A 25827-nucleotide genomic window follows, 5' to 3' on the forward strand; every position below is an offset into this window, starting at 1 on the left:
GTCAATACCAAATCCACCGAAATCAATCTATTTTATTTTAAAAGTCTTTGGCTTAAGTATTCAAAACCATTCATCTTACTTATCAACTTTAATTAAATTAGCATGGTGTTGTTAGAGGGAAATGTAGTTCAAATAATAAAGTTGACAATATTACAATAGCATGTAACATCTAAAAGATAACAAATTCAATTCATAAAAAATTTTTTTACACGTATTCACACGAAAATAATAAATCAAAATCAACACATGTGTTATTTCTTTCATTTATTTAATTACAGGTAAATTACATCATAATTTGATATTTTAATGTATAAGTCAAATAAAACTTTAAAAAAACTTTTCTCTAACATCCAAATGGTAGCATGGTTTTTTGTTTCTTAACGGTATACCACAAAACGAGGGAGACAACCATACAGGCATCACAATATGTGGCAGCGAACTAGTAACAAGACTGGATTGGTCAGTATATCAATGATATTAATTTCATATTGTTTTAGTTAAAATCATTATATTTCAAAAGGACTTCCTGAAATTGAAAATATTCATAACAAAAATGGTTTTAAATTGGCCATCAGAACATGAGTTATTGGATGTTTATTGATAAGATTTCCTCAACATAATTTTAATGCTAAATTATCGGTCCACTAGTTTGAAATTTATACTTATCATGTCGCATCGCAGATAAAAAAAACATAGATTGTTCCTTACTTAGAGACGGACAATAGCATATGTGTGTGTGTGTGTGTAGGGGGGGTATTGTTAACATCGCTAATTAGATGTACAATGCATTTATATAAGCGTTAATAAGTAAATTGTAAAACTAATAGCAGCACATGTTCAATTTCTTTCAAACGATCAGTCATGGGACGATAGTTTAACCAAATCCTTGTAAGAAATTCAAGACAAATGATGACATTTCGGATTTCATTAAGTCTACCAGCCTTTGGGTAAGAAAGCTTTGCTTGATTTTTCAACCACGATATTTCTCTTTGAACCATCGGGACGTATCAAGGTTTATTTTTCTTAGAAGAATAGTCCATTACGCAAGGTCTGCCTTCAATCATGGATGGGACGTAAGTGTTTTGTTTTTTGTTTTATAAAATTAATACTTTTGGTTTGAGTAAAAATAATGCTATCCTTGGCCGAAAAAATGAAAAAAATGAACCATTACTTGTTCACAACCCACGCATCGAGTTTTTTGTTTCAAATTTAAGTATTGAATCTTTGCTTTGGTCAGATTTCATGGGATGATGGAATTGACGTTGCTCTTGAAACGCAATGGAATGATCTGGCGATACTCTAAAACAATACATTTATTTAATACTGTAATTTTGATGATTTGTGGTTATGCCAAAAAATAGCCGTTCTGAATTGTCCCTTTAAGATACAGTTTTGTGTGGGACCGCACAAAAACGTAACCAAAAACTGTGTGCGCACATCGTGCATACATTGTGGCGCACACATTGTCCGCACATCGTCCGCCACATCCGTGACCGGTTCGGATCGCACACTCGCACAGCTGTGCGATCGGGGCGATCGGTAAATCAAATTCATCGAAATAACTTCCATAAACGGGACCCGTGCGCGTTGTTGATGAGTCGAAAATCATTCTAAGTGATATCTAAATCTCTTTATTTCTGTATAAATATGTTTCCACGCATGTAATATTTTGATTGATATATATATATATATTGATTTATGCATTGTATTGTCAGTTTGGGCGATCTCTATATATATTATTTATTAACCCGAAATCTATATTGAAAAAAAACATGTGTACATTTATTAGAAGATTATATGATTTTTAAACTAAAAAGTGATGGCATGTACAATAAGATAAATGTGGAGTGTCATATATATAATTCGTGTTGTCCAGAGACATTTTAATCATACATGTAGATCTGTGTTAGTGTTTACACATGCACATAAAGATAAATATTTACATCATATTATCATATTACATATACGTAGATGCATGTACATGTGTAGTATATCCAATGCAATTGGTACAAAAGTCTGTCACATACACTTATATATATGTACTGTAAAGTGTATATATATATAATTACATAGGGGATTTACAATGTAGGTATACACTGAATCTGCATACACGTAATTGAATTGTGTACTGTAAACTATATACATGTACATGTATATAGGCACACAGGGCTAGCTGTCGTTATGGTCACTAGCTATAGGCCTAGGGCCCTTTTCTCCCTCTTTCCCCATCCCACCACCTAATATAAGAATGGTGACACCTTACCTGAGAATAATGATGATCAGTCAGGCGTCACAGGTAAGGTATACCTATTTTCTTTAACTCCAGGGGGTCTATTATAGCATTCATTTCAATTGATAACATGCTGTGACCGCCTCGTACCTATATAACTTGATTAGTTTGTTTAAAAAAAAGTTTGAAGATGTTTATTAAATACGTAAACGAATTAATTTTATATAGGTCTAAATTAGGACGCACAGTGTAAACTGTGTTGGAAAAAATGGAAAACCCGTTGAAAAATACTGACCTTCGCGGTCAACTTTTCAAACGTTGGAAAAAAAATGGTGACCCGAAAAACCGTTTGAAAATAACTGGAACCTTTCAGCGCAGTTTTTTCACACCGACCGGTTGGAAAAAGAGAACCCGTTACCAAAAAGTGGACCCCATAAAGGGAACTAGTTTTTACACAACAAAAACTCAAAAACACGAACACCACAACACCCACGAAAAACCACACAGTATCAACCCAAGCACAGCAAACACATCAACCAAGGGCCAACCAACAACACAAAACAACGCTACACAAAACACAAAAAAACAAAACACATTGTACACAAGAAATCACCATCATAACCACACAACAAAAACCCACCAAACAACGCTACACAACACAACAACACAACAACACACAACACAACATCACACAACATAACAGCATACAACATAACATCACACAACACACCATCACACAACACACAACCACACAACACAAGACAACATTACACAACAACACGACACAACATCACAACAAAACTTCACACAACACAAAAACACACAACACAACCACAACACAACACACAACCACGCAACAACAATACAACAACATCCAACAACAACACAACAACACTCAACTACACTACACAACAAAACATCACACAACAACACATAACACAACACAACCACAACACACAGCCACGCAACAACAATACAACACCACCTAAAAACAACATAATAACACACAGCAACACACAAAACACACGACAACATCACACAACATAACATCACACAACATAATACAACACAAAATCACAACACAGCAACAATACAACACCACCTAACAACACAACAATACACAACAACACATCACCTGACAACAACACAACAACACAACATCACACAACATAACGCAAACAACACATCACAAAAACATCACACAACAACACACAAGACAACAACACACCAATGACACCCAACACAATAACATGACACAACCATACATGACAACACAACACACAACAAACAACACAACACCACACAACATAACAACACAACAACACACAACATAACAACACAACATCACACAGCAACAAAACACCACACAACAACACCACACAGCAAACAACACACACAACACAAAAACACACAACCACAAAACAACACAACAACACAACACAACCACACGCAACCACACGCAGAACACAGCATAACTGATCCATACGCAGATATATATAATACATGCATTCTTGTAATTGCAGGGAATAAAAATATATATTAACAATTACTGAATATCTGACAAACGTAAAATCGTCGAAAATATGATCACAAAAAATCATTAAGAAAAACAAATTAAAGGCCCAATATCCGTATCTTTCTTAGTTTTTTCTTGATTTAGAAGAATGTTGAAAAAAAATCCTGTTGTAAATCATGCATAGACAGGACTAAATCGAAGTCAAGATGAGCGATAATGATTCGTAATATTTCTTTAAAAATCAAATAAATATTAACTATCGCTAGGTGGGTCCCACTTAGTCTAAAACAAGCCGAAGTTTAGCCGACAATGTAACGTCTTTGCCGAGAAACGTCATGTGACTACTGTAACTACGTAACGTCTGTCCGAACTCTTCCGAAAAACGGGTCATGAACTTTCCGACTTCCGTTCGGCAATACTCGTAACTTCTATGGCGACCAGTTTAAAATGAAGGCATGTTTACATGTATCGACTTTCAACAAAACAGGGCCCAGTTTCATGAACATTCCTTAAATTTAAGGAATCCCTTAACTTAAAATTCCCCATAGGAAAGCATTACAAAAGTTAAGGAAAAATCTTAAGTTAAGGAGCCTTCCTTAAAATCTGTAATGCTTTCCTATGGGGAATTTTAAGTTAAGGGATTCCTTAAATTTAAGGAATGTTCATGAAACTGGGCCCTGCTGTACCAAAGTTATCAAAAAAACATTATGAATATTCTTTAATATATATCTTAATTTTAACTACATCTACAAATACTAACAATATCGGAGTCGAATTTAACTTGAATTTTTGTTGATAGTTACGTATAGTGTGGCTTTAATAATATCCCATAATTATAGTTTTGTAGCACTATCCACTGGTACTCGGAAAGTGAACACCACATAGTACAAACTTTGCATGCAGTTGATAACAACAATTCCTTTTTATTTACTACATCACCACAGTGTTATATAGCAATTCCTCAGTTTGAGAACAATTAAATTAACATTATCTACACGGACGTACAAAATGACTATAGAAAAAAATGAAAGTTTTGTAGTGCCGTATTCTCCATAATAGACATATAAGCACCTAAAATATTTAAATGAAGGTATTTGTTACGATGATGATAATACCAAATTTCAATTCAAATCGAGGTGATTACATAATTTAAAATACCAGCACAGAAGGGTCGCTTATATTAGGAATGGCGATAACAGAATTCGAGAACTATGTTTGTGCAACAGTTATATATGTGAATGTACTAGGGTCATATTTCAGCAGACCATCCGTTGATAGTTTGTCAAGGTCATTTTTCAACGGTCATTTTTCTACAGACCTGCCGTTGAGAATTGACCCTAGACACTGTCAATTTTTAACGGAGGTCCATTTTCAACGTTACACCGGCACAGAAGACTGTTTAGCTGCCTCAAGTACGTAAATAGTCAGGTAAACAAAACACATATTTATTATTTAATGGATATCCATTACATGTAGATATCACATAGATCTACCATGTCTTCACTTTATTAGCATTAAAACCTCATCATCGTTTCCCGGTCACACAACTGTACACAAGTTCATGAGCAAATGAAAAAGGATTTTTGAACTATTTAGTTTCACTGCGTCCAACTTCAGAGAAAAATTTAAATATTGGTGAATGAATTATAACTCGATCACAGCATGGACGTCACAAATATGCAGTCACTGTAATGGTTGTTCGGGGAAAACGCTACGATACGATTTAGATAGCGATGAGTTTATGATGATCGTGGTTAAGGTAGTCAGGGAGACTATAATGCTAGGTTTACACTATATATGTTCCTGGGTGCTGTCAAAAAATTTGCCATGGCAGTCACGTTACAGATGGTGAACGCCACAGGACGTAATAAAACGTTATTGACGTTACAAAACGTAACAACGCGTACGAGGCTTACGTTGCAAGCAATACAAGATGGAGTATCATTATCCGGCCTGGTACATATTTGATACTTCTTGGAATTATTTGTATTAATTAATAGAAGTAGCCATTATCAAACACATTTTAACCATCAAATTATACCAAAGATATTAATACAAAAGCCAGATTAATGAGAACCATTACAGAAAAAAACATATTTGCGTAGAAACACTTGGTTATATTAAACTATTGAAATCTTTAGTGACGTTTTTTTTTTTTTGCAATTTGTAATTAAAATGTGTTTTAAATGAAATTTTAGGCAATTAATATTGTTTCATTTGCTATAAAAAAGCCCGGCTTCAGACTTTCATCCCTAGTAAGCCTTGGCGGACCATGAAAAACGTATCGGAGCTTGATCAAAACGTGTAAAACGTAGCAGACCTCATCGATCGTAACAGGCCTAGGGAGAACGTAGTGGTAAATGTATCCTTGATATTTAACCTCCGGGAACAGCGCTAGCCCTTTCCCCTATACACACGATCCACCACGTAATCCGTAAAAGACCGTGGCAAATCTTCACACGACCTAGCTCAACTTGAATACAAAGACAAAAACCAGGTATCGGGCAAACGGGGCTACCGTGGTCGCCGGGAACATAGTGTAAATCTAGCATAAAGGACCCCTGCAGTGTTGCGAACAATCGAGTGACCGTACATTGATTAAGAAGCAATTAATATCTCTTCGAGTACCGGACCATAAACTTAAAGGATTTGTGCAGTCAAATTTTTTTTTGATAATACGTCAGGATATTGCTTTGGATGGATGAAAAAATAAGTCCCACCCAACGAATCTGCCTAGCTTTTAGCGCTATCGGTTGGTTTTGGTCGTGATTTACGGGTAGTGTCGACTACGGTTCAGAGATAATGAGCTAGGCGGTCACGTGGTCTTGTGATGTCACAGCAGTCCGCGGCTACACAAGGTAAGCCTAGTACTATACATGTACATCTATACAGCACATACACGTATACGTTAGATCTACAATTTGAGTTTTTCGAGTAAATGGTTATTCTAGCTTTATGATGTTGATACTTTCAGTTTCAAAACATTCAATTTACACCATTTCAAACATTCAAACAAGCGTATATCTAACTTTAGATTAATTAATCAGTCCAATTTGATAGCGATATCAAAATGATGTTCGGATCAGTCTGGACTGAGATTAAGATATCATATTATGTAAATTTCGGTGTAATAAAAAACAGTATAATGTAACACTATCTTTTTACGATTAAAATCCCAAAATTTAGCATGACTATATCTAGAATCCGTGTTTTTATTTCAAACTTCTGCCATAACGATGCAAACACGGCACAGTTTTTGAGTAAAAAATAAAATGTGGACGGTTATCAGTTACGTGATATTGGAGTAACAATATCGAACTTATACCGAAAATAATATGTATATCTATATTGTTGCCTTTGGAACTTTATCCATAACGTTTACTAAAAAGCAGAAATACATCAATGATATTTCTGATATATGTTTTTAAATTACAGTATAAGTGTAGATTTAAATTCACTATTTCAAAATTATACTAAATCATTAAAATAGTATATTCATTGTCGATCCTTTTGTATATCATACCGAGATTCGTATAATCCAAAAAGTAACCACATATAGTGTTCAAATGAAAAATGAAATTACTTGTATACAGGCATTATAAATAGATATAATATCTTGTACCTTTTCAAAAATATACTTAGTGATATTTAAATAAGTATATTTAGTGTGGTAATGCTGTAACCCTTCTTGTATGACTATACATGTAGATTCGAAACGGTGAAAATACATGCTTAGAATTTTTACTAATACCTTAGAAATTACGGGTATGCCACGATTCCGTTATTACAGTACTAGACTGGAATTATTTTTAAGGTTAAATCTTTAGTTGAAATAGTTCTTAGAACCATTTTTGTTTCAGAATAAGTCAACTTCCATTATTGTTTTACCTGTGTACGACATATATATATATGTGTATATATTTAATATATATTCTTAGGTATGATCAGGGATATTTTATTTCCATTTGCTTTTACATGGAGGTGACAATAAAAAAAATCTAGAGCATAGATGTACGGGGTTTCCATAATTCAAATCACAATTCAAATAACGGATGTCATAACCTGATTGACAGTAAGACAATAGCAAATACCCGATATAGTCCACCGAATAGCAAACTGCCCGCGGCCAGGTATTTACAGGTGAGTTCGATGAATGGCGTGGTGTACAGGTAAACAACATCTTGGTCCAGGTATTACATAACCATCAAACCAAAGGCATGGCTAATAATATATTTACATCGAAGTATCTACTCGTATATCGATTAAAAATTGAAAGCGACCGCACGGTCTGAAAAAATAGTTTGTTTTGCTTAATAGCTCAATATTTAGATCTTTTATAATATCAAAAATAAATTCTTTCTATCACATGTTGACTCTCACTCTCAATTTATTCGGTTAGCAACACACAACACAATGTTTGTAATGATCAATCATCGGTGTGTATGTACAGAAACATACATACATATATGTATATATGTTTCTGGTATGTACGTCAATATACTTTAATCAAGGATTTCGTAAATTGTTACGTAAAATTTCATTTTACAGTCACAAACTTTGTAATTCACAATGTATCAAAGATACAGACTACAGGAAAATATTATCTAATTAAAGCTTATTCGTTGCTGAACTCCTCGACAAAAGATCCGAAACTTTTATTTCTGTGTGGATTTTCTTTCATAATTACACGAAGATACCTGCTATAAGAGCATAAATTAGAGTATTTGAAACATCGAATTTCACTCTTTTAGTTATTTACTTTCGAGCCAAAGTTATTGTACGATTAACTTCACTCAAAAGTAATTATGAAAAACCGTCGATCGGCTTTTCCTGTGACCGTCGATGTAAGTGATAGCACATCAGTTATAGTACAGCTATAAGCCACGGACTATTGTGACGTCACACGGTTTAGAGCTAGAAAATATGCATAATCGGTCGGTCAGAAGTTTGGACCTCGATATCGACGGTTTACAGGTTATTCCGGTCGCGCGCGGAACGAAGAGGTTTCTACACGTGCTAATAAAGCCATTTCCAGCATAAACTGAAATTATCATTTTTGACTGCACAAATCCTTTAAACACTGTCATACAGACAAACATTAGCCACATATCAAGGTAATCAAATCATTATCGTGTGCTATCGTCCAATGTGTAGCCTTACTTACAAGTAATTCCCACGGAAATAATGGAACCAAGGATCAATAAATGATCTTGATATAAATTTCTTCCTATTAAATACTAATAGATAATCTGTACAGTTATATTAATAATGGAACAATCAAATGGTTTTCAAAAATCAAATCACGCTTATAACTTCTATAATAGGTTGTTTTTGGTGAGTTGAAAACATCATTTTTCCGACTTTAGTACCTATAAAAATACTTTAAGGGCATGGAAGATACCTTTTTTTAAACAATGTGAACTAGTGAATTCACATGTTCTCAAAAATATGAACAAGATTACATTCTTCAAAAATACTTTTAATTCATTTTAACCACTATGTATTGTAATTATTAGTAATCTGGAACAGTTTATAATAAAGTTTGTTATGTGATAATTCTATCATCCTTGCCAAAAAGCCAATCATGCGAACTATAAAACTGATAGCTAATGGGAATCTACCAAGTTCCTCGTATACCATGAAGTTGGGTGTTGATGGTTTCAACTAAAGAATATGTTTATAAAACTTAAGTTGGAGACGTTTTTCAGAGTTTGTAATCACAAAATCCCTAACCGCACAACGGTATAATATAACTGGTTTTATAGCTTAATCAAAAATAGCTAAATTACAATCAATAGATAGATTATGACTGCTACATTTACATTTTTACATAGTGGGTGTGGATAAGGGTCGTCTGGCAATCGGTCAATTAATGACGACGCTATGTTCAATTAAGCTCCGCCCAATGGTGGTATACTACATACACAACAGCAAATTTTAAGTGCCGAAGTCTACCTCCAATTTAATGTTTCTAAATTATAAACCTGATACCAGATGGGTCATCCCTGGTAAATAAGGTTATAAATAACAGATTAAATTAATAAGTATGTTTGTAGTCGTACGAGTAACTCCCAAGAAGCCACATGTTAGGTTATTTAGTCTTAGTTTAGGTTGTAGGTTCTTTATTTTGTACATCTATCGATATAATTAATTGCTTTTTGAATTAGATGCATCATGGATGTATTAGTAGTAATGAACATTTTAACTATAATCTTGCCTTATTGTATTGTGCGTAAAATGTAAATTTGTTTAATTTTTGTTTATACACAATACATATGCTTATATTCATATTTGTTCTGTAACAAACTTTCTGCTCTTGTGATTTTACATGTTGTATTAAGTTGCCTGGTGTTGTACATCAGGGCATTAATGCAGGACACACAAGGGAGGGGGTCCCGGCGGGGCCAGGGAGTATAATTGGATGAGGGTGTCAGGTAATTGTGTTATTTATCTAAGGGAGTTTGGCAGGTCCTTTAGGGTTTAGGTCAAACAGTCATAGTAATGTCAATAATATGTTCCGGAACTTCTAAGGAAGGGGATGTTTATACAGGGGGATGTTATTAAGCCTGGGGCTGTGATTAATATCTATAGGTTTTGGATAAGGAAGGGCAGTGATGTCAGAAAAGGAAGGGGTTCATGCACGTGGGGTGCGGGGGGGCGTGTGCTTAGTTTAGAGGATCTAGCCTTTAGCTAATCAGTAGAGTTTGAAGCACACTTGCTTCAGCAGTTTTATTATATAGCTTTGAGCTGATTAATCACATGACGAAGGCAGCCAATTAGGATTGTGCAAAATTTACAAGACAGGGATACCAGGTTCTAGGTAACTGGCCTCTGGTCAGTTTCATAATTTCTTTGAACAGAGTCAGTTGGTGTTATTATCCCAGAATTTACCAACCCTCCCACCATCCCCAGTGTCTGCTCCAAAGTATATGTTGTTTTGTTGATTACATGCTTTTAACTATATTTATTTTTATATAACATATCTTTTCAATTCCGGTAAATACGACTTTTTAATCTAAATACGACATTTTAATACTACAATTAACCACATTTGTTTTTCAGACCAATGGGAAGAAATGAAAGACGTGGACGTAGTATACGTACACGTGTAAGTAGACCACGTGGAGGTGGACAACCTGGAAGGGGTACACGAGGTACATGCATGTACACTCGGAAGTAGACCTCGTGGAAGTGGACCACGTGGGAGGGGTACAAAAGGTACACGTGGAAGCAGAACACGGAAAAGATGTACACGTGGAAGTGGTACAAGTAGTTCATGAGGTAGGTAATATTAACTTACTTTTAACTTACCGAAAGATAAATATTGATGGCGCCCTAATGGGCGCCATTCTATTTATCCTCCTTCAGGATGGACTTCATATCAACTGTATGTCCAATCTGGTAACAATTTATTACTTAAATAATATCAGCTATCCAATGTATTCGTCGTGTTTCACATTTCTCTATGAATTTCGATTAAAAAATCGTTTCAAAAATAGTGGTATCCACTTAAACCCTATATTTACTGCAATTTTCCACTGGAGGACATGTATTGATGTTTACAAATTTTATAATAAGTTGTTTCCTCTTTTCAAACATAATGAGTTACAGGTTTAAATTAACGAGTAAAGTTCGACTGACCGCAATTTTAAAGTAATAACAGATCTTTGCAATTCAAACTTAAAACTTCTTCTGTTTTAGGCAGACGATCCTCCCATCTATGATGCAGAGACCGCTGAGATAAATATATAACATTGTATAGGCAATATGTCATTATGACAACTGAAAAGGAAACAAAAACTAAGTCGTTGAATATTATTCATCATTTTCACACACTTTTGTATTTTATTCTAATGAATTTCAATCGTGTTTTGTCAAAAAATATAATGAAGGATTTGCATTGTTATCTGTACAGGTTCTCCGTGACACACGAGTGAGTAACCGGGTTGCGCGCATTCATATTAGAGCACAAGAGAGCTTTCTTCTACGTCAGAAGAATTTAGGACGAAATTATGCATATATGTCTAATTGTGTTACCTCCATATTACAATTACGTATGTAAATACATTTTGTAAGCAAACAATATCAAACAAGCTCATTTTAATCCTGGAATCATATCTAAAAGCAATAATATTTCGGCATGAGAAAGTGACATCTCGCCAGAATTTTCGTTTGACAAAATGGCCGCTCACAATAAAACAAATGAATGTAAACAAAGTCGAAAAATGCAGAAAAAATGTTACTAGTTGTATAACATAATATACATCTTTACTAAGTTCCTTATAATTAAGGGTGAAAACAAACAATAAGAAATGCTAAATTTAAAGGGCGAAATGTGAAATATAGGAAGGAGCATAAGTGGTACAAGTACATTGATGAATTCCTGTAAGTAATTGTCGCTTTCGGTGCCTTCTAAGCCATACAAATATTGGCACTTTGAAATATACGGCATTTTTATGATTTTGTCATTCAGACAATTGTTTTCTAATTTGCCGAGAATTTTTAACCACGATTAAGAATAAATTATGCGATACTGGAAAAAGCTATAAACAGCCTTTTTAAATGTCAAGTTTACTTTTGAAAAAAAAAACATTATACCTTGTGTCTTTTGTTTATAGTGACATCATAAAATGAAAATGTTTTTGTAATGACAACATTGAAAATATGTTTTTTATTGTCTTCACAAGTAAAAACGGAATGAATCTTCAGGTATATATCTCAACATGACAAACAGTCAGTAATGACCTTCATCATTCATATGTTATTGATGACAGAATCAGACCTGATCTTCCAGGGAAAACTTAATGCATTAAGAACACCAACCACTTTACAAATAGATAGTATATATTCTGCCAATGCATAAATTTATGAAAGAGGATGATTATCATTATGCAATATCACCAATTTTTACTGTTGACTAGCGTATCTTATAAATAGCAAGATCTGTCTTCTATATCTGGCGTCTTCATGTTTATTTTCAAACGTCCTCCGTTATGTGACATCACTGAAAAAAATACATGACATAACCCATAACAGTAAAAATGGTGTTATAAATAGTACCATGACCATTGACATTCCACACTCTCATTTTTGTCGAGGGTCTAATACATTCATATCATTATTTAGTATTTAAATGTTGTTAGTAATAAAAAAACGTTTTATTTTTAAACTGACATTTTTTAACCAAATTGCTGTGTCATGTATATAAATTATAGCATGAAAATGATATAAAATGTAATTTAATCTATGATAACAATAACATCTATAATGAGATACAATATACCAATTATCATGACGTAATTCAGTTAGTTAAGTTAATGACAAACAAAACAAGGACTTTTTATACAGTTTTATTCCAAATAACATTCCAATTTGCAATTGATGACTGTTGACACTAATAAGAATAGTAACCCAAATGTTATCATTGGATGGAATAAATATGTTGTTATAATCAGAAATGATCATTATTTCAATCATGCGGTCGTACCCCATATATTTTTTTAATTACCTATGATGTAGAATAGCTAATGTTGAATGGTACCATGAAATCGGAGCATCAGTGGGGAAAGGGGAATAACTCGCAAGGTTGCAGCAGCAAAATTTTATCGATCGGTTTTGGTTGTCACGTGACTTTGTATCCGGACGCCATTAAAAGTTGTAGCGTGCTGACTGTGTTCTCCTGTATATATTTCAGGTAAATGATGTGTTTAAACTAATGCCTGAAACTGAGCCTTGGCACAAATATGCATGAATACATTGTTGACCCTTAGAAATGTTTAATTGTTGTTGACAAACTGTAGAGAGGTTATATTTTTATGTTTTGAGGCGTAGATAAGCTTCGCTATGTAAAAACATGTGCTTTGAGATGTCAAGTTTTTCAACTTACTTTATCAGAAGTATTTGATCTGTAAAATGCATGTAAAAAAGTCGCTGAACATTATATTTTGGTATTTGCTAACGTTTTTTGTAAGCACGTAGTCAATTTTTGGATTATTTTTGAAATTGATAAATTTGAAAACTTTATAAATTTTATCTGGAAATTTACCCAGAATCCATTTGGCCTTCCGGTAAAACATGTCTGCGAACATGATTTAACCGAAGTGACTATCGTCAATGTAAACAAACGATTATTACACTATATAGCTAGTAGCTATAATAATAAGAGTTTATGTGTAATAGGAATAACTTTAGTGGTATTGTGAAACCACGGTGTGGAGTCACTACATAAGTATCAACAATATGGTCACTGCTAACAATAAGTATACTCACCAGGTTAGTGAAGGTCTTCGGGAATACGTAGAATATATAGAATGTATAGTACAGATATATAACAGTTCACAACACAGGTCTTCTTAGTTCGGCGTGGTTCTCTCGACTGGCGTTCGGGCCGTGTGCCAACCGGAAGCGCAGTAACACCCGAGGTGTTCCGAGTACAAAGTACCGAAGGTTTGCTCCCGGCCGACATAAGCCTGTTTCACCACACTCCTCCCCGTTTTAGAGTCCTCCCTGTGCTGTGCGACGATTGGTGGGTCTCCTGGCTCACGATGGTCCAGATGAGTCCAACGTATTTACAAGTATTTACAGAAAGTCTCAGCACGTAAAGATAACGGCATGAGACTTGGGAGTCCAATTAGAGACTATAGGGAGGTCCTCCCTACAGCCTGTAGCCCTCTGCTAGGGGATAGTGAGGAACTATAGGGACCAAAGTCCCTACAGCCCATACAAGGCAACAGCATTCCGAGTGGTGTGCTCCGCGATGTCCTTGGTGAGTGAGTCGAGCTGGGATGCTACTAAAGACGCGGTGTCCCCGAGATAAGCAGGGGTGCTCACCTTGGCTTTCCTCAGTGGGAAGTAGGGAGAATCTGTCTCTAGCAACAGCCGGTCTCGCGGAATCGCTTCCAAGGCCTCCAACTGCATCCTGTCAAAGCTGTGAACAGCGGCAGTGACCCCGAAATAGGTGTTGGGAAACCTACGGAGCCACGCACGCACCACATCCGCCTCCCCCATGAAGCAGTGGAGATGGATGGGCTGTTCCTTGGAGCACACGTCCTCCACCATGGTCAATGCTGCCCTGTAGATATCCGTCCCGTGAACGTCCCCCTTCACTCCTCTCAAGTGGAGCACGATTGGCTGGGTTGGTCTTGCCATCTTCAGTAGCTTGGCAAAGACCTCCGTCTGGCGCCTCCACTTGGCAATGGGGATGGTTCTGTCCAGGCCGAACTCTCCAAGAGCCACAACCTTCGGATGCTGCAACAGTCGTTGGAGGTGCAGCTTCTGGTCCACAGTGAGGGTCTCGCAGTGTTTTGGATGCACCCCCACTGCTACCTTCCATGGGCCCTCCAGCGTGAAGTCCACCGGTGGATAGTTGTTGGGCTCGCTGTAGATGATGACCCCTCCAACAACGGCTGCTGGTACCGAAGGCTGTTCGATCACACTGCTGGAGAAACTGTAGTTCAGCAACTCCTCAACAGTATGACCGCTAGATTTTCCCCAGATCTGGCGACTGGTCCGGTCGAGGTGAAAATGGCTGTCATAGACTTCGAGCTTGCCTTGCTCTGCGCGGCTTTGTGGCTCTTCGTCGTCCGAGCTTGCTTCATCCACCACGACGAATTCCTCCAGACCTGGGAACTCCTCCTCCTCGATCTCTTCTGACTGCTCTGGTCTCTGCACCGTAGCGGTGACCTCGGCCACACGCAACTCCTCCACAACACGTGACTCCTCCCTACCGTCCTTGTCTGGCAATTCCACTGTTGGTCTGGCCACCCTGTAGTGATAAAAATCACGCCTCAGTGACCTAGAGCACGAGTCTAGGATGGCCATCAAACACCTCCAGAATAAGAGGACAGCAGGAGAGTTGACAGGGTGTAGTGAAAACTCCCTCGGTGCATTCAGTCCCAGTACCCTGCAGGCTTGTCCGTAAACGTCTTGATGGCACGGCTCCAAAAAGCTTCCTTCAGGGATCCGGCCAGACTGGTTGACCTTGTCTACGACCGTCTGCAGGGTTGTCTTTCTTCCGTACACTCTTCGCACCAACCACCTCAGGGCTTCAATCTGGCCAGGGATGTTAGAGCCGACGTCAGCGAACACGGCAGGCAGGTGCTTGGAGACAGCATGTCGCTTGATCCGTCTATCCCGCGACTGGCATCCGGACAAGGGACAGTACGGTGGCACGGTCTTGGCCTGCTGGTCCGATGCTGACGTTGCTACTGGCGGCCGGACTGGGCTAATAGGTCTCCGTACCTTTGGAGGTGGCTGGTCCTCAGGGGCTCTGGGTGCAGTCCGCTTCTTTACTTCTGCAACGGCCACACCACTCTCGTGGTGCGGACGACAGGGCGACACTGACGACGTGAAGTCCATGGGCTCCTCTAGATGTGCGGGGACATCTACTGTGAGGTCCAGGTCGTCATCAGCGCTACCGGTCTCTTCTGGTTTCTGGCTACCGTCCATGGCGTCAGCCCGAACCACCGACAACGACGGGTCTGTTTGGAGACGGACGTCCTTACACATTCCTGTTGCCGGGGTCCAGGTCGACGTTACCTCCTGGCGTTTGGGGCGTGACAAGCGGCTTCCATCTGTTGAGGGCAGGTGCTGGTCGATCCAGTGATCGGGAAAATCGCACCGACAGTTCAACCTCATCTCACGGATCCACCTCTTGTCTCTTTGTTGATAGGCCAGGGTAGACTGTAGTCCCAGAACTTCCTCTTTCTCATCGACGGCTAGAGTCAAGATGGCAGTGTAAAACGCCATTGGCTCCAGCAACGTCCCGGCCTGGCTTACTCTCCGGATGCATTGGAGACTGGTCTCATCCTTGGTCCGGAGGGCGGCGATGGTTTTTCTTGGAGCGGGCTGAGCTGCCTTCCTGCCTGAGCGCTTCGGCTTGGAGGCAACCTTCCAACCACGCTTGCTTGGGCTGTCCGACATTTTCCTGCAAGTAGAAAGTAGCACCGGTTACTACTATGAAAAACACTCAGGACACAGGTACACATCGATGAGCTTTGCCTGTTCCTTGGTTACATTTACGCAGGACCCATGATACCATTCTCTGCACTCTGCGCATTGTATCATGAGCTCGCCGACATCGGGGCCACGACAAACGCAATACAAACTTTCGTTCGTGGTCATTGATAGCGGTTGACCCCTAGTGTTGTTTTGGCTGCGTAACTGGCGTTGTTTCTGTAACCAAGCTGGTAAATCCCTGTCTCGGCAAGGCTTGATGCGATCGTGATTGATTGTCACGAGTTTTTTCCTGAGCATTATCTCGTATACGTAATCGGTGAGTTTCCGCACGATTAATGCCGGTCCCTTCCAGGTTGGAGAGAGTTTGCTACAAACACCCTTAACCGTGGCTGTATCTAACACGTATACAGCATCGCCAACGGAGTATGACCTTACGAAGGTTTTCAGGTCATAATCTCGCTTACTCCTTGCTTGGCTGGTAGCCAACTGGCTCTGAGCAAGCTTATGGGCGGCTTGTATTTCCGTGACTAAACTGGCCACATACGGTTCGTAATCCTCAGACTCCTCAGGATGAGGACCTGGGAACACGAGCTCGACAGGGGTATTAACCTCCCTCCCCAACATTAACATGTTTGGTGTGAACCCAGTGCTACGATTTACAGCCGACCTAATGGCTCCAGCGAGGAGCGGTAGATACTCATCCCATTTACTAGCTGACCGACTGGTAAAGCATCGCACTGCGTCCATAACTGTCCTGTTAAACCGTTCCACTTGACCGTTAGCGGATGGTCTGAACGGCGTGGTCCGAGCTTTGTGTATTTTAAGCGCCTTACACAGCTCGGCGAACAAGTTGCTCTCGAAGTTAGTTCCTCTATCCGTAAAGATCTGTAACGGAATTCCAAACCGTGAGAAAAACTGGTTCACTGCGGCTCGAGCTGTTTCTTCAGCTGTTTGGTTTGGGAGCGGGATACACTCTACCCACTTGGTAAATTGGTCGACGATCATCAGGATACACGTGTTGTTATTAATCGTGGCTGGGAACGGCCCCATGAAATCGAGATGTACTCGTTCCATGGGCGCGCTAGCATGATATGATGTAAACCTCGCTCGCGCTCGCCGGTTAGGTTTTTTATTCCTGTTACAAGTTGCGCACGAGGCCACATAATTACGTATATCACGTGACATATTGTACCAATAAAACCGGGCCTTACACCTCCCAATAGTTCGTTCCTGACCCTGATGGCCCGCTGAAGGTAGATCATGAGACAAGGCCAGTATTTCCTGTCTCATGCTAGTTGGAGCGACTATCACTTTCTTAGTGAGATGTTGTGGATCCCGTCTCCATAAAACACCATCGTCATCTAAGGTAAATAATTCCTTATTGATCCAATAATGCTTTACTTCCTGGCTACTCAGCATTAGGGCTTCCTCAGTTGGAGTTTCTCTGGTTTTCAGCCAAGCACACAAGATGTTTAGCTCTGAGTCTCCCTTCTGGGCTGTGATAATGTCCTGCCATGAGTAGCCATTAATCCAGGGTGATGGGTTATCACCATGGGTAACTGTTCTGATCGCTGGTGATGGCTGTGCTAGTGGTACTGCATCGTCCACAGAGTCAATGAAACGACTCCATTCTTGATGTTTCTTGGTGCAATAGTTACAGCCACCACACGGCAATTGCTCTGGCAATACATTGTGCCGATATTCCAGACAATCTTCGTCTTGGGACAGACGCGAAAGAGCGTCGGCGTTCACATGCTTTCCTCCTGGCCGATGACTAATCTCCATCCAATACTGGCTGAGTTCCTCTAGCCACCGAGCTAGCTGGCCGTTGGGATTCTTAAAATTCATCAGCCATTGGAGACTGCTATGGTCTGTTCGTACGTTGAAATGCCGGCCCAGAAGATAATGACGAAAATGGCGCGTAAATCTTATCACCGCTAGTAACTCCTTCCTGGTGGTGCAATATCTGCGTTGTTCAGGAGTTAGCGAGAAACTGCAATAAGAAATACACCTTTCCTCACCGTCTTGTATCTGCAGCAATTCAGCGCCAATCGCGAAGTCTGATGCGTCGGTGTCCAGAATAAATTTGCCCTCTGGGGTGGGGATACTCAAAACAGGAGCGCTACATAGAGCCGTTTTAAGCTTCTCAAAGGCATCCTGTTGTTCCTGTCCCCAGTCAAACTTATTCTTTCCCGTCAGAGCGTAAAGCGGCACGGACAATTCAGCAAAGTCCTTGATGAAATTTCTGTGGTAGTTGGCAAACCCACAAAAACGTTCTACATCTTTGGTACATCTAGGGGGCTGCCAATTGCGCATTGTCTCGATAGACCCTTTGCTCAACTCTAGACCGTTACGCCCAACAACTCTGCCGAGATACTCTACTTCTGTCTGGAACAGGTCGCATTTCTTTGCCTTGAGCTTGATACCGTACTCTCGAAATCGCTGGAACACCTGGGCTAAGTTGTCCAGGTGGCCCTCAAAATCATCGCCGAGTACGAGAACATCATCCAGGAACGCTAACACAATGTTCCAATGTAGTCCTCTCAGTACCAAACTCATGACTCTCTTGAAAACGTGCTTGGTGCATTGGTCAGACCAAAGGGCATCCGTTTGAAGTGGTATAGGCCGTACTTGGTGGTGAACGCTGTTTTGCATCTATCCTCGTCCTTGACCTTTATTTGCCAATAGCCCCATGTGGCATCCAGTTTTGAAAACCACATGTTTCCGGACAAGGTGTCGATACATTCTTCCACCAACGGTAAAGGGAATACATCCTTCCTCGTCACATTATTTAAAGCCCTGTAGTCAATGCACCATCTCACGCTTCCATCACGTTTCCGTACCAACACTGGAGACGACGCCCACTCTGACATTGAAGGTTCAATGACATCAGCTTTCAACATCTTCTCCAAGTGCTTCTCCTCCTCCCCAACAAAACAGCTAGGTGTTCTTCTGAACCGCTGTTTGATTGGACGCGCATCGCCCGTGTCAATAGCGTGCTCTATTGCCCGAAAATTCCCAATATCAAACTCAGATGAGGAAAACACGTCGGCATACTCATTAAGCAAGCGCTTCAATTGTAACCGTTGTTTTTCCTCCAGTCCTGATGTTGATCTCTCAAATAAATCTTTAAGATAATCGGGAACCTCCGCAGCTTCAGATTTGGAGATATTGTACGTACGGAAATCGGCGTCAGTATCCAATCCTTTGTGATCCTCTGGAAGTATTTCGTCTACTTCATGTGCCATACCAACCCGCTGGTTACGGAACAGGGTTACTTTCCGGTCTGACAGGTTGATAAACGACATCGTCGGATTCTGTGTACCATTGAAACAGACACGACATGCCAGCATGGTCTTCACATCTGGCTGGATGTAGTAAGCTTTATCCTCCAGAGGTTGTTCTGCTACACACTGTAACCGAAGAACAGAGTTCGCCGGCACAGTAACGCGTCGAGCCGTTCTGATCCTCACTGCAGAGACAGCGCTGTTGGAGGCCTCAGTCATCGTCTGGAAAGGTATCTTTCTGTCCTGAATACAAAAGGTATTACCCTTCATATCCACGGTAGCTTGAAATGTGGTCATGAAGTCCAAACCTATGAGCATTTCGTCCTCAATGGGCGCGACATACAGTTTTTCTTTGAACTTCAAGCCATCAAGATCGATAGATGTTAGATCTATTAGATACCCTTTCATCTCCATCTCTCTACCAGCACCTCGCAAAGTAAATTCTTCAAGGACACTTGGTGGACTCTGAAACGAGTTGTATAACTTGTCAGAGATCAGCGTCACTTCAGATGCTGTATCAATGATAGCATTGATTCGTTTACCATGGACTGATACTGGTACAGTGATCATCGATGGAGACTTGAGCTGTCTGATAACCAAAGGTCTCTTAGCTGAACGTAGGCCATCTTCAACGTGGATCAGGCTCTGGCCCTCTAGGCTGATCCCTCCGCGTTTAAATCTTCCGAGAAGGACACATGCTTAGCACTGGGAGCTGCAGCACGATTATCTGCCTTTCTCTTCGGACAGTCGCGAGCCATGTGTCCAAAACCGTTACAGGAAAAACACCTTCCATTATTTGGTGATGGTGACCTTGACCTGTCGTAGCTTGTCCTGGACCCGGATTTCAGGGACTCTAGGGTCCGGAGTATTGACTGTATGTCTGACTGCATCCGTTCGATTTTGTCGTCAATACCATCAATCCTCTTGTTGACATTCGCCTCGGTGGTCCCTGAAGAAGCCTGTTTGCGGCTCTGACGCACGTGCGGTGTGTCCAGCTCGGTGTCGCTACCGGACTCTGCGTCACGTGACGCCAAAATCTCGCGTACATCGCGTTTTGAAGCTCTGTCGAATATGGTCTGTTGTGATTGAACTTGTAACTTTTAATTTTATCAATCACCAGCTCCACCGATTCGAGGTTCAAATTCGCGACATATTGTCCCGCGTCCTTGTCGGAACATCCGTGACAAATGCGTTTCATGGCCTGTCGCTGCATGAAATGCTCGGGCAAATCAGGGTACGCGCGTAATGCTAACTGCATCACCCTGTCCGCCCAGTCCTCGATGGTTTCGCCTACTTTCTGGCTTGAAGTTGACAACTGATCTTGAGCCGTATCGGGATTATTAACCCACCGAAACGCTTCTCAAGTTTTTCTAAGAGGTCGTTGAAACCTATGCCATCATGACGTTGGATGGTGGAGGCATAGAAATCGCTAGCCTTTCCTTCCAGACTCCAACATAGGTTGTCCCTCATCTCATTCAATGTCCAGTTGTTAACTTCAGCGAAACGGATAAACTTGTGTTTGAAACCCATCCAACTGTCCTTCCCATCGAATTTCACGCCCTTAGGAAGAGCAACAGTTTGCCTATCAGGGTACTGTCGGCCTCGCACAGCTTGATGTTGACCTCTGGGTTGGCCTTGGGGATGATGCCCATTGGGTTGACCTTGGGGTTGTACCCCTTGGCGTGCTTGCCCTTGAAGTGGACCCTGATAATAATCTGGCTGCTGGTATCCCTGGGGGTTACCTTGAGGATAATCGTGTGGGTGTCCTGGTTGGTACCTCTGGGGTTGACCTTGAGGATGACCTTGGGGTTGCCCGTGCCGATAGTCCTGTAGTTGACCTTGAGGATAACCTTGAGGGTGACCTTGAGGGTAGCCGTGGGGTTGACCTTGAGGGTAGCCGTAGGGTTGACCTTGAGGGTAGCCTTGGGGTTGACCTTGAGGGTAGCCTTGGGGTTGACCTTGAGGGTAGCCTTGGGGTTGACCTTGAGGGTAGCCTTGGGGTTGACCTTGAGGGTAGCCCTGGGGTTGACCTTGAGGGTAGCCCTGGGGTTGACCTTGAGGGTAGCCCTGGGGTTGACCTTGAGGGTAGCCTTGTGGTCCACCTTGAGAGTAACCTTGTGGTTGACCTTGGTACTGGTTTGCGTGTGCCCCATGCATATTCATATTGGGCCCATAGGGGGTCTGTTGATACCCCTGATAAGCTGGCTGACCTTGGGGAGGGTAGCCGGCCTGAGATTCGTTCATAGACAGTGTAGGAACACCACCCACGTTACTAGGGCCTGTATATGGGTTCGACATAGGGGGTACGCTCCATGTTTTGGGATGGTTGGTTCTGTTGACTGGAAAATGAACCTGGATGTACTGGCGACGGGGACGCAGAATGACCAGTAGCCATTAGTGGGCTACTCGCGGTCGCAATTACCGGCGTAGACATTACAGTTCTCGGACTGGTAAGCAACGGCGGCGGCAAATTTAGGGACGGTTGTACCCTGCATGTCGCTACACCAGGTGAGAGTATCTTAGCGATAGCCCCTCCTGTTGCCTCAGTGTTGACTGGGCCTGGCTGACGTCTCTCGATGAGCTCGGATACATTAGCTTCTAAAGTGTCAGCAATAGTGTCGGCCTGACTTACCTGTCCAGTTGGCAATGTTTGTTTAAATGATTCCAGGGACGTATTCAGTTCGGACTTTTCTTCGGCACTATCCCCTTCATTAAAAGTGAATAAAGGGTTAGGCGCGAAATCAAACAAATGGCTTATCTCCCCAGCCCGAACAAACTTAATATGCCCCAGACTCTCTGGCGTGATATTGCCATGGGATCTAGCCTGAATAATTTGGGTAGCCGTCTTCTCGCCCACACCTGGAAGGGCTCTTAAGTCCCTTGACGTAGCAAAATTAATGCGGACTAACGTCTTCTCTCGCGTCGTAATTCCAGTCATGATTGTAGTACCGTAAACAAATAGGTGGTATCGTGTTACTCTTTGCGTAAATGTAACCAAGAACACACGAAATGCTCAGAAAAGCAAAATATTAATGAACAGTAGTACTATTATCGTGTTACCCTATGTAAACTAATACAATTGACACACGAAATGCTCATAAAATCAAAATATTAATGAACAGTAGTACTATTATCGTGTTACCCTATGTAAACTAATACAATGGACACACGAAATGCTCATCAATAATATAATAACAGTTTATATTGTGTAATCACCACCGTTTCAACAGTTTAAGAACAAAAAATAACAGTTTCAGACCTATAAATAGTCAAAAAATGACAAACTCTGAACCAAATAATTTTAAGTTCAACAATATATGAAACAGCAATAATTATCTGTGTAATTACAAATGTCAAATATTAACACAATATCCTGAGGAAGTAGACAACAATATCAGAACGACAACTCGTGAATTATCTGAAATAGACAACCCAAGTCGACGAAAACAAATTGCTCGCTCCTCACGAAATGAAAATATCACGTCATGCAGAATAAATCCTGCAGAACAATATATAAAGATAACAACAACAATATAATATTATTCGAAAATGAGTCGAGAGAGATATATCACCGTTAATTAATATAATAACAGTGACAAACAACGAAATATTTACCAAAGACCAGTATACTAATATCAACAGCGACACAACAATTCAAAATGGCGACCCCATGCACGTGTTTTTCAAACTCGACATGTACTTCGTTCGAAAAGTTTGCCCCTAAGCAAAAGCAATATTGTGAAACCACGTGTGGAGTCACTACATAAGTATCAACAATATGGTCACTGCTAACAATAAGTATACTCACCAGGTTAGTGAAGGTCTTCGGGAATACGTAGAATATATAGAATGTATAGTACAGATATATAACAGTTCACAACACAGGTCTTCTTAGTTCGGCGTGGTTCTCTCGACTGGCGTTCGGGCCGTGTGCCAACCGGAAGCGCAGTAACACCCGAGGTGTTCCGAGTACAAAGTACCGAAGGTTTGCTCCCGGCCGACATAAGCCTGTTAGTGTACAATTTGTAACAGATGGATTTAGATGAAAGTATTAATTGTTATAAATCCATGTGATATATGACTTGTATGCTATGGAAGTGTAACCTTTATGATGGATTATTTTCAGTGCATAAAAAGAAAAAGAAACAATATCATAAAGAGTGGTATCAAGAAAGAATGCACAGGATTGATAGCACTACCTTAGGGAGAGACAGCTCAATGGCAAATGTTTCAGTGGATGTAATAACCGAGTTGCTGACAAAATGCTCTGCAAAATCCATTGCAGACAGACAAATAAACATTTTTCCTATCTAACAATCAAGAAGCGTAATCAACTCGCAAAATATGTCCTGAATGCAGACATGCTACACTTGTTTGAAACATACCAGGCTACATTGGGAGGAAAGAAAAGATTAAAAGAAAACAAGAGATCCCAGAGGGATCTTTGCGCCAACCAAAGAATGATCTATGTCTGACAATGGAATGAGGATATGGTCTCTTCTTTTCAAACATACTACAATATTTTTTTTGATACAGATCACTTCATGTTTTCTGAGAAATAGCAGTAACAATACTTAAACTATCAAAATCAAAGATGGCTGCCTGGGTGGCTATCTTGTTGCCCGATCGGTCCCCAAAATGTAATATGCACAACTACGACCATAGTGGGAACCAATATATTCAATTTGAGTCAACTCTCTTCAGTTCTTTCTGAGAAAACGCAAATGACATGTTTTTACTATCAAATTCCAAGATGGCTGGCTGGCGGCCATCTTGTTGACCGATCGGTCCAAAAAGACAATATGCACAATTAGAGCCTAGCGATTAGAATAGCCCACCATCTGATATTGGTCGGCTAAAAATAGGAAAACCGACCTAATGCGACGGTAAGAATAAACGATTCTGAAGTTGACAGAATATCTTAGGAAATCCACACCCTGAGAACCGGATTAATACGCTGTAGCTGAACAACACTACATTTTGGATAGAGGGCATGGGAGGGGAGGAACTGTTAGAATTTTACTTTAATTTTAAATTTGTTTTTTTTATTACATTAACGTCCTATTAAACAGCTATGGTCATGTAAGGACGGCCTCTCGTGTATGTAGTGCGTTGCGTGTATGTTGTGCAAGGTGCGTGTTTTGGAAGACTGCGGTATATTCATGTAGTGTCTTCTTGTATAGTGGAACTGTTGCCCTTTTTTATAGTGCTATATCACTGCAATCTGATTAAAATACAGATCCTTATTATCCACTACGTTATAACGCAGTGGTTATAAGGATCTGTATTTCAATCAGATTGTATATCACTGGAGAATGCCACCGAATATGACACCAAGCAACAGCCCCCACTCGGTCACATTATACTGACAACGGGCGAATCAGTCGTCCCACTCCCTGTTATGCTAAGCGCTAAGCAGGAGCAGAAAAACTACCACTTTTATAGACTTTGGTGTGTCTCGGCCAGGGGACAGAAAACCAGAGCCTTCCTCACAGGATGAGCATTAGTCGATGGCTTAGGTTCTAGGAGAAGAGGTCGTTTGATATGAAATTAACCAAATTGACCTCTTTGACCGCGCTCCTCAGGCCCCCGGTTGGTTAGCCCTATATCATTTGTACAATTTTGAAACCCTTACTCTATAAGGATGAAACCATTGCATTTTGAGTTCTACTCACACGCTTAGCTTCAGAGAAGTCGTTATGTGAAAATAGCTAATTAGGCCCCGCCCACACCCAACACACCGCATATATGGGAGGCCGTCCCTTACATTACCATGGCTGTTAATAGGACGTAAATTAATTAATCAAACAAACAAACAGACCTCAGGACCCCGGGGG

General features: G+C 40.3%; 2 protein-coding genes across 2 annotated transcripts; both read right to left on the reverse strand.

The window, feature by feature from the left end:
* Nucleotides 1-13962: 13962 nt before the first annotated feature.
* LOC138312411 (uncharacterized) lies at nucleotides 13963-23997 on the reverse strand. The gene is made up of 2 exons (XM_069253297.1): nucleotides 23799-23997; nucleotides 13963-16671 (listed from the first exon to the last, which is right to left on the reverse strand). The coding sequence occupies exon 2, from the start codon at nucleotides 16665-16667 to the stop codon at nucleotides 14457-14459; it is 2211 nt and encodes a 736-aa protein (XP_069109398.1). The 5' UTR covers nucleotides 16668-16671; nucleotides 23799-23997; the 3' UTR covers nucleotides 13963-14456.
* Nucleotides 21544-22143, reverse strand: LOC138312410 (coiled-coil domain-containing protein 8-like). The gene has a single exon (XM_069253296.1). The coding sequence runs from the start codon at nucleotides 22141-22143 to the stop codon at nucleotides 21544-21546; it is 600 nt and encodes a 199-aa protein (XP_069109397.1).
* Nucleotides 23998-25827: the final 1830 nt, after the last annotated feature.

This window comes from Argopecten irradians, unplaced genomic scaffold, assembly GCF_041381155.1.
Source record: "Argopecten irradians isolate NY unplaced genomic scaffold, Ai_NY scaffold_0309, whole genome shotgun sequence".
In the NCBI taxonomy this organism is placed as follows: domain Eukaryota; kingdom Metazoa; phylum Mollusca; class Bivalvia; order Pectinida; family Pectinidae; genus Argopecten; species Argopecten irradians.